At 43.0% G+C, this 14,121-nt stretch overlaps 1 protein-coding gene across 1 annotated transcript in view; it reads right to left on the bottom strand.

Annotated features, from left to right (window-relative positions):
* Nucleotides 1-7,774: 7,774 nt before the first annotated feature.
* FOXM1 (forkhead box M1) overlaps nt 7,775-14,121 on the bottom strand; it is a 6,791-nt gene continuing 444 nt past the window's right edge. The window contains exons 1-8 of the mRNA XM_010018984.1: nt 13,965-14,121; nt 12,425-12,573; nt 11,999-12,214; nt 11,475-11,603; nt 10,876-10,920; nt 9,857-9,935; nt 9,239-9,408; nt 7,775-8,890 (exon numbers count right to left, since the gene is read on the bottom strand). The exon at nt 13,965-14,121 is cut by the window's right edge and continues 444 nt beyond it. Of these exons, the coding sequence (XP_010017286.1) occupies nt 7,838-8,890; nt 9,239-9,408; nt 9,857-9,935; nt 10,876-10,920; nt 11,475-11,603; nt 11,999-12,214; nt 12,425-12,573; nt 13,965-14,121 (1,998 nt within the window). The 3' untranslated portion in view covers nt 7,775-7,837. The remainder of the gene's footprint in view (nt 8,891-9,238; nt 9,409-9,856; nt 9,936-10,875; nt 10,921-11,474; nt 11,604-11,998; nt 12,215-12,424; nt 12,574-13,964) is intronic.

The following is a 14,121-nucleotide window of genomic DNA, read 5'->3' as shown; positions in this document are numbered from 1 at the left end:
ACACCCTGAAAAACTGCCTTCACAGCAGGGAGGCCCTAGGTCTCTTGAAAGAAAGGTTTGCTCTTAGTTCTTTGGGTTTTTTTTAACTTGAGCAAAATATCCTTTCCTGTCGCATATAGAAGAAATCGAACTGTTTGAGCCAAATTCCTGGTGTTCCCTGCCCCTTCTTTCCCCAGTAGAACAAGGATAACTCTACCTGAGACTGATAGGATGGATATTTTCTGCTCAAAAAATTCAGGATTTAATGATGCACCAGCACAATAGTACTGCTAGTACATAAGCAGTTTGTGTATGCACATACAGTGACAGGTAGACAGAAGGATGTGTTATCACCTCACGGATTTGATGGATAACAATGGTAGTTCAACAATGTTATTTATTTTAAATTAGAAATACTGGGTTCCTTTGGTCCCTTAGCCTTTAGGATGAATTCATACATTGCATCACCCAGCTGTTCTCTGCGTTCTTGATGGCTCGGCCTTGGCATGATTTGAATGACAACCGAGATTTTCTCATGATCTCCTGACTCCAGCAATCAAGATTTTCATAAAAATAGCAAACAAATCAAAACTGAGATTCAGCTATGGGAAACAGCAAACCAGCTCTTATCATTGTATTGTGCCAGTCCCATGGGCATGCAAGCAGAATGCAGACTGTCAAGCAATAATTAGCTACAGGGTGGAGTTCCTGAGGTTAGACCGTTCTGTGGCATTGACATAATTATTCGCAAATACTTGGAAAAGGATATTGATGCTGAAAGCATCTTCAATGATTCTACAAGTTGCAGGTGATGCACTTTATGGTGTTAGTTCTGCTGCATTCCTGGCATTTCTCCCCCTTCCATCACTGGATGCTAAATACATCAAACAGTGTTAATTGTCCGAAATTTTAAGGCTACATTGTGATTTGAATTCATAAAGGAATGACAAGAGTCCCAAGTAGCCTTTGAAGCAGAGAGTGATTAAGATGTATTGAAAATAAGAAGAGGGGCTGAGAGGGTGAAAGTCTACAAAGAGCATGTGTATGTGCAACAAAATTATCTAGCCAGCAGGGTGGGGGTTTGGAGGCTGGGGATCATCCTGGTCTGCATGTAAACACTTGGGGTGGTAAAAGGAAATGTAGAGACATCTGCTCTCCTGGGAGACTGTTTCCGACAGGAACTGCAAACATGAAAGCGCTGTTCAGAGGTCTGGCAGGGCTACTATTGGCCTGACACAGAGCACCATGGTTTTTCCCAGCATCTGAGCCCTAACCTGTAACATACCCTCTGTCAAGAGAGGGGGAAGTAAAGCAGAAAACAGACACTGCATATGGAGCAAAGATGAAATGCAGTGTGGTCATGGAGAACCTGAGAGACAACTGAGAGAGTCTAAATGGAGAAAGAGCAGTAGCATAGATTATGATGGGCACTTCCAGCCTACAAGAAGCAGCCCTAAAAGGGTGATGAAGTTCTTGACAATCAATATATTTATTAAAGTTTCATGTACTGTTGACTGGAAAATGCCCAAAGTGATTCCTCCCCTAGTTACCTCACTCTTAGCTGTGTAATAACAGCTAAGCAGGCAAAATTTTAACTGCCCCAAACAAAAGCTTTTCTGAAGTGAAGCTTAAAGTGAAAAATGCACATTGATAATTCAGGACAGATTATACCACAACTATCGCTAAGTCAAGTGTTTCAGGGCTGAGAAACATATATGCATTATCCAGAATAGAAATTGTAGTTGGAATTTCATCCAGTTCCACAATCCAAAATAACTTTGTGCACAGACAAACATGTAATATGAGAATTCAGATTCAAAAAATATATAAGTAATCTAAACATTTTACTCCATTAAAAGAAGCATAAAGTTGTGATGGGATGTTCTGGCCTGTTGTGTAATGATATTATCCAAAACTTCACCTTTATTAAAATTTACACAACAATACATAAAATGTGAAAGAATACAGCACACCAATAAAGGATACCATATTGGAAGTGAAATAAAAAATAAATTGTTCTATAGAAAATATTGGCAATATTAAGAGATTCCTCTGAAGATGAGGGGTTTTTTGCCCTACTGGAAAATTGGCCTATCCATTTTTCAAACAGTCCCAGTGCTAATGAGCCAGTATCTTGCTTGTAACCACAAAATTGTCCTTCTACAAATTACATTACTAAATAAACAAGGGCCCTGTTGGAAGGAATCTCCTATACGTTCATTAGAAAGTAATAGAGACCCACAGCAGGGGACATAAGCCATACATGTCTGATTGTAATTTAATGGTCATTTGTGCTGACTGTTTTGCTTGACTTTCTGAAATAACAACATTAAATTGTTTCTGGTTTAAAATAGGTACATCAAAAAGAAAACAAAAGGAAGCAAACATGGAGGATATATAAGTCTGATGATATATCTTCTACGCAAACAGTTTACCAGTGTGGTCTGTATAAGATTTCCCACAGATTTTGAGGTGTGGAATAGAATCTGCTTTCCATTATCTTTTGCCTGTACTGGTAAACTGTGATTCAGGGTATTTATCATCTTTATTTCTGCAAGAAAAGTTGTAACTGAAACTCAAGGACGAATGTGCCATCTGAACTGCATCAGTAATTCACATTCGTGGCCTTTATGTTCTAAAACTCTGCTTGTATCAAAGCAAGAAATCAGTATGAGATGACTAGTGAAGCAGGACATTTTCTTCTTAGTCTCAGGCAGCTAATACTTTGTTACACCCTGAATAGCTTTTTATCCAGCTGTAGCCCACCTCTGCTTGAAAAACAGGAGGGAGGAGGGAGGCTATTTCTGTTCAGGAACAAGCTCACATTTTTCAAGCCTGTCATTTTGCTCTCTGAATCCATAAAGCATTTTAAAGAGAAAGTATTTTACTAAAACAGATATTCCCTCCTTTGTTTAGAGCTACATTGCCCTCTGGTAGAAATACAGGCCTGGCACCCTCACATTAGGATCACTGGGTTGCAAAACCAGCGTTTTTTCTTCCAAAAGAGGAAGAACTCAAATTCTTCCTCCGCCAGCCAAGTTGCAAAAGAAAAAAGGTGATAATGACCTTCACCCGCCTCATGTCAGGAGGCACCTAGTCCTTTTCCACTCACAAAATGGAGTAGGAGGAACCCCCCTCAACCACTGAAGGGGAATCACTTTCCCCATTGCATCTGTCACATTCCTTGCCAGGTATAGAGTAGAATTTCAGAGGAATGGAGCATCCGCAGCACCTGCCAGCTTGCTGTAGATTTGTGTGTCCAGATCCCTTGAAAACTATCTTAAATTAATGTTGTCTGTCACTGGCTAGAAGGTCTTAAATAGCCTGCTCTGTTACCAGAACTCAAGGACAGTCTTGGGATGCTCCTGCACGTTGTTGAAAGACCTTGGGTGTGCTACACAAAAGTGTGAAGAACTATTCCTACCTGCTCTTCAGCTACAACATGTTCATTTACAAGAAGTATAGCTCTGCTCTTACTGAAGGCTGGGCAGAGGCGCCCACCATCTTACAAGATCACACCTCTACACTATAACCCAAATAGAGAGCCTGCAGAGGGACAAGTGATACCTGCCTTCTGGCCTCTTATGTCTCTATATGTACATCTCCTCTATTCTAAGCCTGCTTCATTGCTCTGCTTTTAAACATACAACTCTTCAATTCTTTGCCCGGTTACAACCTCCTGTACTACACAGACCTCCTGTTTCCTGAGTTTTCAGCCTGATGCTGCCCTGACACCCCTGTCTCAAATGCCTGAAGTAAGATTTTTATTCACAAAGCCTTAACCATGTTCCCCATTCTTCCTTACAAAATACTTCTTTTCCTTCCTGTTATTACTGTCATGTGACAGTCAAGCCTTTTACCTGGTTACAACCATAAATCCCTTTTGAGAGACACTCTTTTTGACAACACTGTCAAACTGCTTTATTGCTGTCACTTGCTGAGCAAGTGTGACTTGGTATGTTTCATCTTATTCCTAAGAAAGGCTAAAGCTTCAAGTAAGCACCCCAAATCAGCAGTAAGAAAAGAAATATGTGATGGAGCTACTGCAGGGAGGACACTGGGATTCTTTTGGTTGGGCTGGTTGTGAGCCCTGCACCTCTGTCCGTTCACAAGCAGAAAGAGGTGGTAGATGGTCCTGTATAATTTTCAGATAACCTCTGATTTCAAAAGGTACAGTTACTCACTGAAAAGGGTTGCAGAGGGAGACACTGGCAAAAAGCATGCCAGAGCAACAAACTGCCAATTTAATGCAACGTCCTCCAAAGAGCTGCTTTGCTGAGCAATTAGAAGCACAGCTCTCCGATTATCTGCCTTATGCCATGCTTATCTGCCTTCCAACACCAGATCACACTTAATCTTGCAGATTTTCTGTGGGCTAAGTGTGGGATATTAAGAACAAGTGTCCTTCTGCCTTTGTGACAAGAGATCATAGAATGGTTTGGGTTGGAAAGGACCTTAAGATCATCTAGTTCCAACCCCCCTGCCATGAGCAGGGACACCTCACACTAAACTATGTCGCCCAAGGCTCTGTCCAGCCTGGCCTTGAACACCGCCAGGGTTGGAGCATTCACAACTTCCTTGGGCAACCTATTCCAGTGCCTCACCACCCTCACTGTGAAGAACTTCTTCCTTATGTCTAATCTAAAGTTCTCCTGTTTAAGTTTAAAGCCATTCCCCCTTGTCCTACCACTAGAGTCCCTCATGAAGAGTCCCTCCCCAGCATCCTTGTAGGCCCCCTTCAGATACTGGAAGGCTGCTATAAGGTCTCCACGCAGCCTTCTCTTTTCCAGGCTGAACAGCCCCAACTTTCTCAGCCTGTCTTCGTACGGGAGGTGCTCCAGTCCTCTTGTCAACCTAGTGGCCTCCTCTGGACTGTCTCCAACATTTCCATGTCCTTTTTATGCTGAGGACCCCAGAACTGGACACAATACTCCAAGTGAGGTCTCACAAGAGGATAGTAGATGTGAAATGTCTTACCGTTAAAGACACAAACATCTGTGACTTCTACACTCAAACAACTTTTCTTCGTAGTAGTTTACATGCTGCAACAACTCATTCACATAGTGACATGTAAATAACAGCAGGGAAAGAATAGAAGGAGAAGCCAAGACTTCAAATTTTCAGCTGGCTGGCTGGCTGTCACTCAGACACTGGTGTGATGGCTTTACAGCTTTTTGTGCAACTTTACTGTGGTAAATGTAACAGGATGAAATTAAGAAAAGGATCCAGGCAGACTATCCGGCAAACACAGATGGAGAGAAGTAAAGTAGTCTTCCTGAGAGCTGTGATGAAATCCTTCCCAAGCAGGGATTTGAATTGGGTTAGGTGAAACACTTGCAAATTTGCAGCTTCTTTTTTTTCTTCCCCCAGCTTTTTGATATAATTGTCCTGAAGCAGCACTTCCATGTAATACTCAACAGGAAGGGAAAATAGTCTTTGGCGCTACTACGCTCAAAGTGCAATATGAGGTGGCCATGAAAGCAGCTCAGCTGACAGGGACAGCAAAGGATCACCTGTCTCGAACTAACACCATCCTACCATTCCAAGGACAAAAGCATTTCGTAATTTTTTGGAGATGCGATCCTTAGCTCTTGGACGTCAGTTGTGTGCATGCAACTTCTCAAGAGCAAGAAGTGAGAGGAAGAGAGGATGTCTTGAGAAATCTAAGCAGACTGTTGAAAGCTGTGTAATAGATACTAGCAGAAAGCATTCTACAAACCACAAAGTGGGTCTCTTCTGCAGCCCATGCTCATTCCTTCTGTCTGCCTTTCTTCTTCCCCTGGGATTTATGGCTATAGGTTTACAGCTTTGCCTGCAGCTCTCCTCCCTGAAGACAAGATGTGCTGTGTAGCTTTGATCAGTTTTCATAGCAGGTGGTTATGATTTCCTGGTCAGAGAATGAAGATTTAAATCCCGGCTGGAAGACAAGAACTCCTTCATAGATGACATTAGCAGAGAAGGAATCAAGACCTCCTGCCCACACAGGCAATATTGGCAAATCAATCCTAAACAAACTACACTTAAGAGGCTATTGGTATCCAACAGGTTCTTAATCCTAAAGCTTTCAGAAATCCTTTTTTATTTCCTGTTTAGTGGCAAGGAATCCCCAAGACTCACTCAGAAGTGATGGAACTTCAACTTCTAATCACTGACAAAAACCTTCCAGCCTAAAATTCACATGGCAGCATAGTAAAACATTTTTCCCTGGTGGCCCCAAGGTGAGCAGTCACTTGTACTAGGCAGACAGATATGCGGATCTGGGAGTCCAGTATTTCTCCCCAGAAAAACTGGAATAATAATCACCAACACAAAGTGCTTGAAACATCTTCTGAGGGCAAATAACCTTTAGCATGCACACAAGAGAACAGGAGTTCTGAAAACCACACACATCTAAATCCAATTTAGTCTGTATTGGGAAAGGTGGAAATAAAGATTTTTGTATGACACTTGTTTTGCATTCATAAAATACAGTAACTAGTCTGCTGGTGGTGTTCTGATGCTTTAGACTAAGTCAGCCTGTTTCTGACTTGTAGAGCCAGGATTTACCCATGAACAGCGAGAAGAAGTATCGTAGATGAAGCAAGGGGTTGAGTAATCAAATTTCATGAGGAATGACCAACATGGCCTGAGGAATACTGAAAATGTCCTAATGCTCACTTACGCACTTAGCACAGAAAACACACACATTAGACAAGCAAAAATCAGTTGTTCATGCTACGGCCCAGCCTGAGCATGCTAGTAAGAGTGAAAGCAGTAAAGAATACTCAGCTGTGTTCCCACAGAAGCTTTATTGAGTGTGTAGATACATAAGCCGTTATTTGCCTAAAAGCAGAGTGTTCAGGTCTTTTCCATGGCAATTTCCTCTTTTGACATGAGTTCTAGGGAACTGGGATGAGTTGTCCCATTGCACTAAGAGAAACATACCTTGTGCTTCCAGAGGTCACTTTTCAGTGGAAATACCAGCATTCACTTTATAGGGTTTTTTTGACATTTTCAACTGACGATTGTAATAAGGGCCACTTTAACCATTCAATAGAAGTCCATCTTAGTGCAACAGTAACTCTACCTAGTCTTTTAGATACATAATAGAAGTCTGGAACCAGAAGAGCTATTGAGTTTGATCCAAGCTCTTTTCCATTCCAGGCTCAGAAAAGAAAGCCAAACCAAAATGCTATGCTGCAATCCAGGTAACAACCTGTTTCAGTTTGACTTGAATCATATAAAAGTAATTTTTCAGATTTTTGCCCTGGGAACATTCAGAACAGCCTAAACAAATGTGTTTCTGCAGTCAAAGAAGAAAAGAAGTATTTTGGGCTGCCACCTAGGGTAGAATACAGGAGATGTGGAACATATAGACAACACTCTAAGACAAACCCTTTACCAGCCCAAATATTCACATAACTCTACAAGAATAAAATTATATTATTATAATTAAAAGCTAATTTAAGGAATGTACAGTATTTACAGCCATGAAAATTACACAGAAGATACTAAGTAAAAGGAGAACAAAGTGAAGGGAAGTAAGGACAGAGCTAGGAGGAGGTTCCCAGGCTCTTTCCTATTGTACATAACTGAGGAGCGTATCCATTTCCTCTGATACCTTGAGTAGCAAATGCCATTCAGGATCTATAGATGTTCCCTTGATAACCTCTCTCCAGGAACCTCTCTCTAGCACAGTGTTACAGAGGTTCTATCTTATTCCACATAAAATCTATTGCAGCTTTATAAAGGGAGCTCATAGCAGCCAATGGGCCTGTCTCCCAGCTTAGCAGGAGTCAATAATGCCAATAACAGATCTCAGAAGAGTAGAGTGCTTTCTGTAACATCAGAACAAGCCAAATTCAGTCCTCAGGCCAGTTTACTTCAGTTCAGGTATAAGATGAGACCAACTAATGTCTGTTCCTAAGTTTTCATCCTCAAGACCAGGAAAGCTGATATCTAGGAGAATTTTACTCAGACTGTCATTCATGGTATCAAGGATAAGGCCTTCCATGAGTGACCGGTTTTCAGTAAAGCCAGAACCTGGCAGTTCAACAGATAATTGCTTAGTAGACTCATGAGTAAAAGCTGGAGAGCTCGTGAGGGGGATGTGCACCATGTCACTGGATTCTGTATTGAGCAGTTCTCGAGGGGACTCAAAGAGGGGGTTTTTAAGAGGTGTGGTGTTAAAACCCAGCAAGTCCTGGTTCTCCTGGAGGGGGGTGAATGGCAATTGAAGGGTTCTCACTGGACTAAAGTCCAGCTCATGACTTTCCTTAGCTACGGATGCAGACTTCCAGGAGTCAAGGCCCCCTAGCGGAGGGGTAGTAGTTGCTGAGACTTTGCTGGGAGTGGAAGAAACAGGCAATTTGCTGAACATCTCCTTGACTGGTGTTTTAAAGGGCCCCTCTTCGCCTTGTGAGCAACCGAGCTGTGATGCATTCTCAAGAGGTTGGCTTTCCTCTGGGAAGGGGTGGTCTGCCCCTAACCGGAAGAGGTCAAAGCCATTGCTTTCTGGCAAAACAAGGACAGGCTCTTCTGAGCAAGGCAATGCTAGGCGTTGTTTCCTTCTGGATCTGCTCATTTCCTGCCTTTCCCGTCTCTTTATAACCAACGTGTCGGAGACAGCCTTAGATGGTGACTTCAGCAGGGTGAATTGTTTCTTCTCCTTTGTAGATGAGACTGAGAGAAACAAGCCTGGGTCTTCCTTTACAGTTAGTGTTGAAGCAAATGGGGACAGCCAATCATCCAGTTGAGAGCCTTCTTCCTCGTTAATACACATGCTTTCAGGGAAAGAAGCTGATTCCTCACCAGGCTGGGAGCTGCTCTCCTTTAGGCAATGGGTTGGGGAAAATAAACCTTCATTACATTGACTCTCTTCCTTGACAGCAGCCATGGTTAAAGAGGATGACTCTTCTGTAGAGAGTGACATCTACAAAGAAACCCAAGTGATATGCAGTCAGTAACCAAAAAGCTAACCCACCCAAAATCCAAATGATAGCGGAAAGAGATTACATGCAAATAAATGCTCTTTCAGAAGTTCCTTATGTTACATGTCTCTTCAGAGCTACCAAAAATACGAATGTTTTAGGGGCAGAACAAGGCCATTTCTTCCATTCTTATTTCTTCACATCCAAGTAGTAGAAAAAGATTGCCTTGACCAATCCATAGGGCCTTTGGCCCACAGAAAGTAAGAGCTATAAAAAAGAAAAATAAACCACCCAACACCCCCTCTCCAAAAGAATCAAACCAAAACACCCTCAGAAAACAGGAAACCAACCTTTGGAGCAATGCGCACACGCTTATTGCTCCGGAAAGTCTCTGAGCTGTTGATAGATGCTCCCTGTGCCATGGATACAGAAGGCTGCAAGACAAGAGGCTGACTCAAAGGAAACTGGATCGGAACCAGGTAGGAGTTGATACGAGGAAGCAAAGGCTTCATCTTTCGGCCTGGAAGGGAAAATAGACTTGCTAGCCTCACTCCCTTCCTTTACCACCTCTTGAAAACCAGGCATCTAACAGGAAGTTCTTCTAAATACCCCAAAATCAATATCCAATCAAAGATAGGCTCACCTGCCTTCTCTGCTAAGTTTGAGGATACAAATTCCAAGCTGGAAGGCCTGATGAACAAGCAAGTAGTCCTTCATAAAGACCATAGACCTGAAGCTGGGCCAAGCTCTGCTCCCACTCCATTTGAGTACCCAATCCCCTTTATGTCCCCATCATATCCTCTCTCAAATACAGCAATACTGCCTTCAGCTCCAAACCTGACAGTAGGAAGCCTAAAAGCTGGTGAACCTGAATAACAATTTCCACTTTTATTCCTAAGGGAATCTGGGAGAGCACCCCAGATTTATAAGACTGATTCTTTTTGGCCAAGGCTGATATAGACACTCACGTGCATTTGGGGGTTCAGTTTTGCTACTGCTGTTGCTTCCCATGTTCTTCTGGTGATCTGGAAGATGTCTTTTTTGCTGCTGCAGTCATTGTGAAATAAGAAAGAGGAGAAGGAGAAAAGAAAGATTTAAAGAGAAAATCCAACGTTATTCTGCTGCTTCACTCAGAACTGCGAATCCAAAAGTCTATGCTGCGCTAATCCAGAGAGAGCAGCTGTTAGCACCCAGCATTCCTGCCGGCTCTAGCTCTGTGCCACTTGCTGTTTTGCAGCCATGCCATCTCAAAGCCAGCTGCCAACCAAAAGCTGTGTAGAAAAAAACAGATGGCATGACAGAGCTGCTCCAGCTGCAGACTCTACTGCAGTAGTGACCTGTTTTCAGTGTCCTCAGTGCCTGAGGAAAGGCAAATAGGCTAGCTTTTATTGTATATTTGATTTCCATACAAACCATAGACCAGATAGATGTTCAAGTGGAATAGCAGAGGCAACAGAGGAATCGGAAGTCTAAGCAGACAGAACGAAGGCCAGGGCTGTAGCCATGTCAGGAAAGTGTTTGGCTGCTTGCAAACCTGTCATTGTTAAAACTGCTGAATGCAGAAGAGAGTGCAAACAGATTCACCTTTGAGAGTCACAATGCATCTGGGTTACAAAATTAAAAAGGAGCACAGGAAGATCCTATTCTTCCTGGATCTGAAGCCCAGAGCAGATTGGGGCTGCTGCTGTGGAGATGAGGATTTTAACAGAAATCTCTGTCTGGACTTGTTTCTGAAGGCTGTTGGAACTCATTGCAGCCTACGTCTAGTTGCTCAAAGCTGTACAGCTCTACCAGCTGTAGAGAGAGCATATAATCTGAAGGCAATTAACCTTTGGCTCGACTCCATTCCCCAAAAAGGGTGTGCGTGGAGCTGCATGACTAGGTGCAGAGTGACCTAGTGCCCCTCCCAAAACCTCTTGTCCTTTCCTTCAGTGACTGGCAAGAGCAGAATGGAAGCCCAAGCCCCAGGGCAGAGGGTAAGTCTTACTGATTCAGAGTGCTCAGGCGATGTTGGTGACCCCAAGTCCAGCGGCTGGTAGCAGCAAGGCATTGAGGGGGAAAAAATAAGATGAAGTTATCAACCAAACGGGGAACAAATGGATCTTTTTAAACTTGTACTATCTGAGCAAACAAGAGTCAATCTGCCCACCCACTGCAGAAAACACAGAAGCATTTAAACCTATACCACATTCAGAAGCTCAGTTTCTCCCACAAAACAGTACTTCCTCAAATACCTAGCTGGCAAAGGGCAATTCCACCCTATTACTCTCTAATCAAACAGCATAGGAACCCCTACTTGATTTCAGTGGAAAGCTTCTCACTAAGAATTTGAATCATTACAATTGGCACACCACCCGAAGAATAAATACATCCCACAGAAGTTCCAGTTCACATGCACAGGCACAGCACCTTTTCTTTCCATACAGAGCTTTTGTCTATTTATCAAGAGAAATGACCAAATCCAGCTTCTACAAAAAGGCTGAAGTCAAAGCAGCTTAACTTTCCTGTAAAAATAAGGTGTATCTGGATAGCGTGGCATTCAGGAACTGGATAGCCTGTTCCATTTTCTTTGCATGAGGCACTCACCTTAAATACCTGGTCCAGTGTTAGGCAACGGTTTGCATCAGGGTGAATAGTCCAGAATGAAATTTTACCATTAGCAGATGTCTCACGGACAAACATATCATGAAGGGACAGGTTGTGCCGAATGGAGTTCTGGGGGGGAAAGAAGCGTGGGGGAGGTTGAAAAGTGTAGTTCTGTTATTAGCACAGCAAGGCCTACTTCAGCCCTGGCAGAGGGATTAAGTGCAGGCAACATGGACCTCCATATTCGCTGCATACCCAGCCAGCCCTGTCATCAGCCTCTTATTCTATTTACTCTTGAGATCCCTATTCTTTCTCTAGTGATCAAACATCCCATCATCTTGCCTAAGTGGAATGAGAAAAGGGATACAAAAGTGGAACAGGGAACATCTGGAATGAGAGGGTACATGGGGTGGGGTGTTTAATTTCCATCTTGCTCTGCAGGCTGTGGAACTCTTCATTTTCACTCAGAAAGCCTATAGAATACCACCCTGTGGCCCTCAGCAACTTGAAAGCCTGCTTGTTACCTTCCAACCTGGCTTAGCCACATGTTTAAAATATGGGAAATGATCCTCGATCCAGGTATAGATGTCCTTCAGAGTCATACGCTTCTTCTCAGTGCTGTTGATGGCAAACTGGATCATGGCCATGTACGAGTAAGGAGGTCTTTCTGATACCGAATCCTGCCATGAGGCAGCAGCAGTGGCAGCAGGAACATCAGTGGCAGCAGAATCTTCTTCAGTCTGAGAGACAAAAGGAATGATACATGAGTGATTACAAAGTTGACAAAGAAGGACTATGGAATATCCCTGGATCTTCCAGGTTCTGCTATTCAAATCAGAAAATGACAAATTTGGGTTACTTAGAGATGGTGATACCAAGTCTTCTGATCCACATGGATTACTTCCCTATCAAAAGTTTTAGCACATGCTCTGTTGTCTTTGCTTACTTACCTTGATTGTTTCCTGCAGAGGCATCTGGTTCTCTTTCTCCGTGTCTTGCTTCACAGAACAGGGACTTAGCCCATCAGATCTCATCTTCCCCAGCCACTGGATGTTAGTGAGACTATTGTCCAACACAGAGCTTGTTGTCTCGCCACTGCCTGTTGGAGTAACAAGCCCATAGCTCTGCTTACTCATAAAGTAACCTTTTTTCCTCTTCATCTCAAGTGCCAAAAGGAAGGCAGTAGTCATACTTCTAGAAGAGGTATCCCTGTGTCAAGATGGTATTGCAATGCTAATGTTTCTTGTGGAAGGAGTTCAGCCACCATTTTGTCTCTGGCTTGCCCAGAGAAGCTGTGGCTGCCCCATCCCTGGCAGTGTTCAAGGCCAGGTTGGATGGGGCTTGGAGCAACCTGCTCTAGTGGAAGGTGTCCCTGCCCATGGCAGGGGGTTGGAATTGGATCAGCTTTAAGGTCGCTTCCAACCCAAACATTCTGTTATTCTGTGATCTAGTGGTAAATGCTCCATCCCTGGCAGAGTTCAAGGCCAGGTTGGACAGAGCCTTGGGCCACATGGTCTAGCGTGAGGCATCCATGGGCAGGGGGGTTGGAACTAGATGATCTTAAGGCCCTTTGCAATCCTAACTATTCTATGATTCTGTTATCTGCAGCCTTAAAAACAAACATTCAAACCAGTCTATTGCTCTCAACCAAAACAGGACAATATGGATCCAGTATGTCAAGAATTCAAGCATTTTTAGTTAATGGATGAATCTAGTGAGCAGAGGCCAAGGGAAGTAGTGACAAACTCCAACTGAAAGACCTAGCACAAGACCCAAGTCCAAACTTCAGATGTCTCCAGGTTTTTGAACTGCATCAGTGAAAACTAAAAGTTTTGTTATTTCTGGTGAGGTTGGTTGTAGCAGCACAGCTATTGCAGCCGTCTATGGGTTTCTGTCACAGTACTATACTGTGGGATAAGGTTTCCTACAGCCCAAAAGCTACATAGCTATTTTAAGTTGCAAATACAAATTTGATCAGAGCAGTGTTTCAAAGTAAAATCCAACCCACTTCTAACATTTACTCAGCAGCTTCAGGAGACAGCCCAGGGGGAAACAGACTTGCCACTTAGTTATTAAAGGATGGGAATCACCTCTTTTTCACTGCTCTAGGCCCATATGTTCTGTCACTGACTAGGGTGCCCTATGTTAGTCTTGAATACAGCCATAACCCTTTTGCTAAATGAAACTTAGTCTTTTGTTCTTCTAGACTTGACTTCCTCAAGCCAGTTTTTTTCTGCCACCATTAAAATTTTGCTTTGCTATACGCCTTTATTTGCCATCTCTTCCATCAAAAATATATCCGCTAGGATGCTTCAGATTTCACTGCATATACATAGCTATGTAGATGATTAGAATTAAATCCATGCTATTTCGTAATTAACAAAATAGTTTTCGTTATTGCATACTGAGATCCAAGCACTGCACTCGTTGGCCCAATTCACATCTCTTCGTCTACCTGTTAGGACCAAAAAAAGGGTTAAGATTACATACTTTTGCTCTCCTGTTCCTGTCCAACCACAGAATCAATTTTTGAATGCCAGAGCATTGTCCCTCCTGCAAGACCAGGTGTCTGTGTAACATTTTTCTCTCTTTCTTGACCATCTGCAGCCTTGGTTACTGCACTGGGTTTCTTCTCTGATGGTGTTGG

The sequence above is a fragment of the Nestor notabilis genome, unplaced genomic scaffold (genome assembly GCF_000696875.1).
Source record: "Nestor notabilis isolate BGI_N333 unplaced genomic scaffold, ASM69687v1 scaffold8557, whole genome shotgun sequence".
NCBI lineage: Eukaryota > Metazoa > Chordata > Aves > Psittaciformes > Psittacidae > Nestor > Nestor notabilis.
The sequence above is the reverse complement of the archived record's forward strand: the minus strand, read 5'-3'. Positions and strand labels throughout refer to the sequence as shown.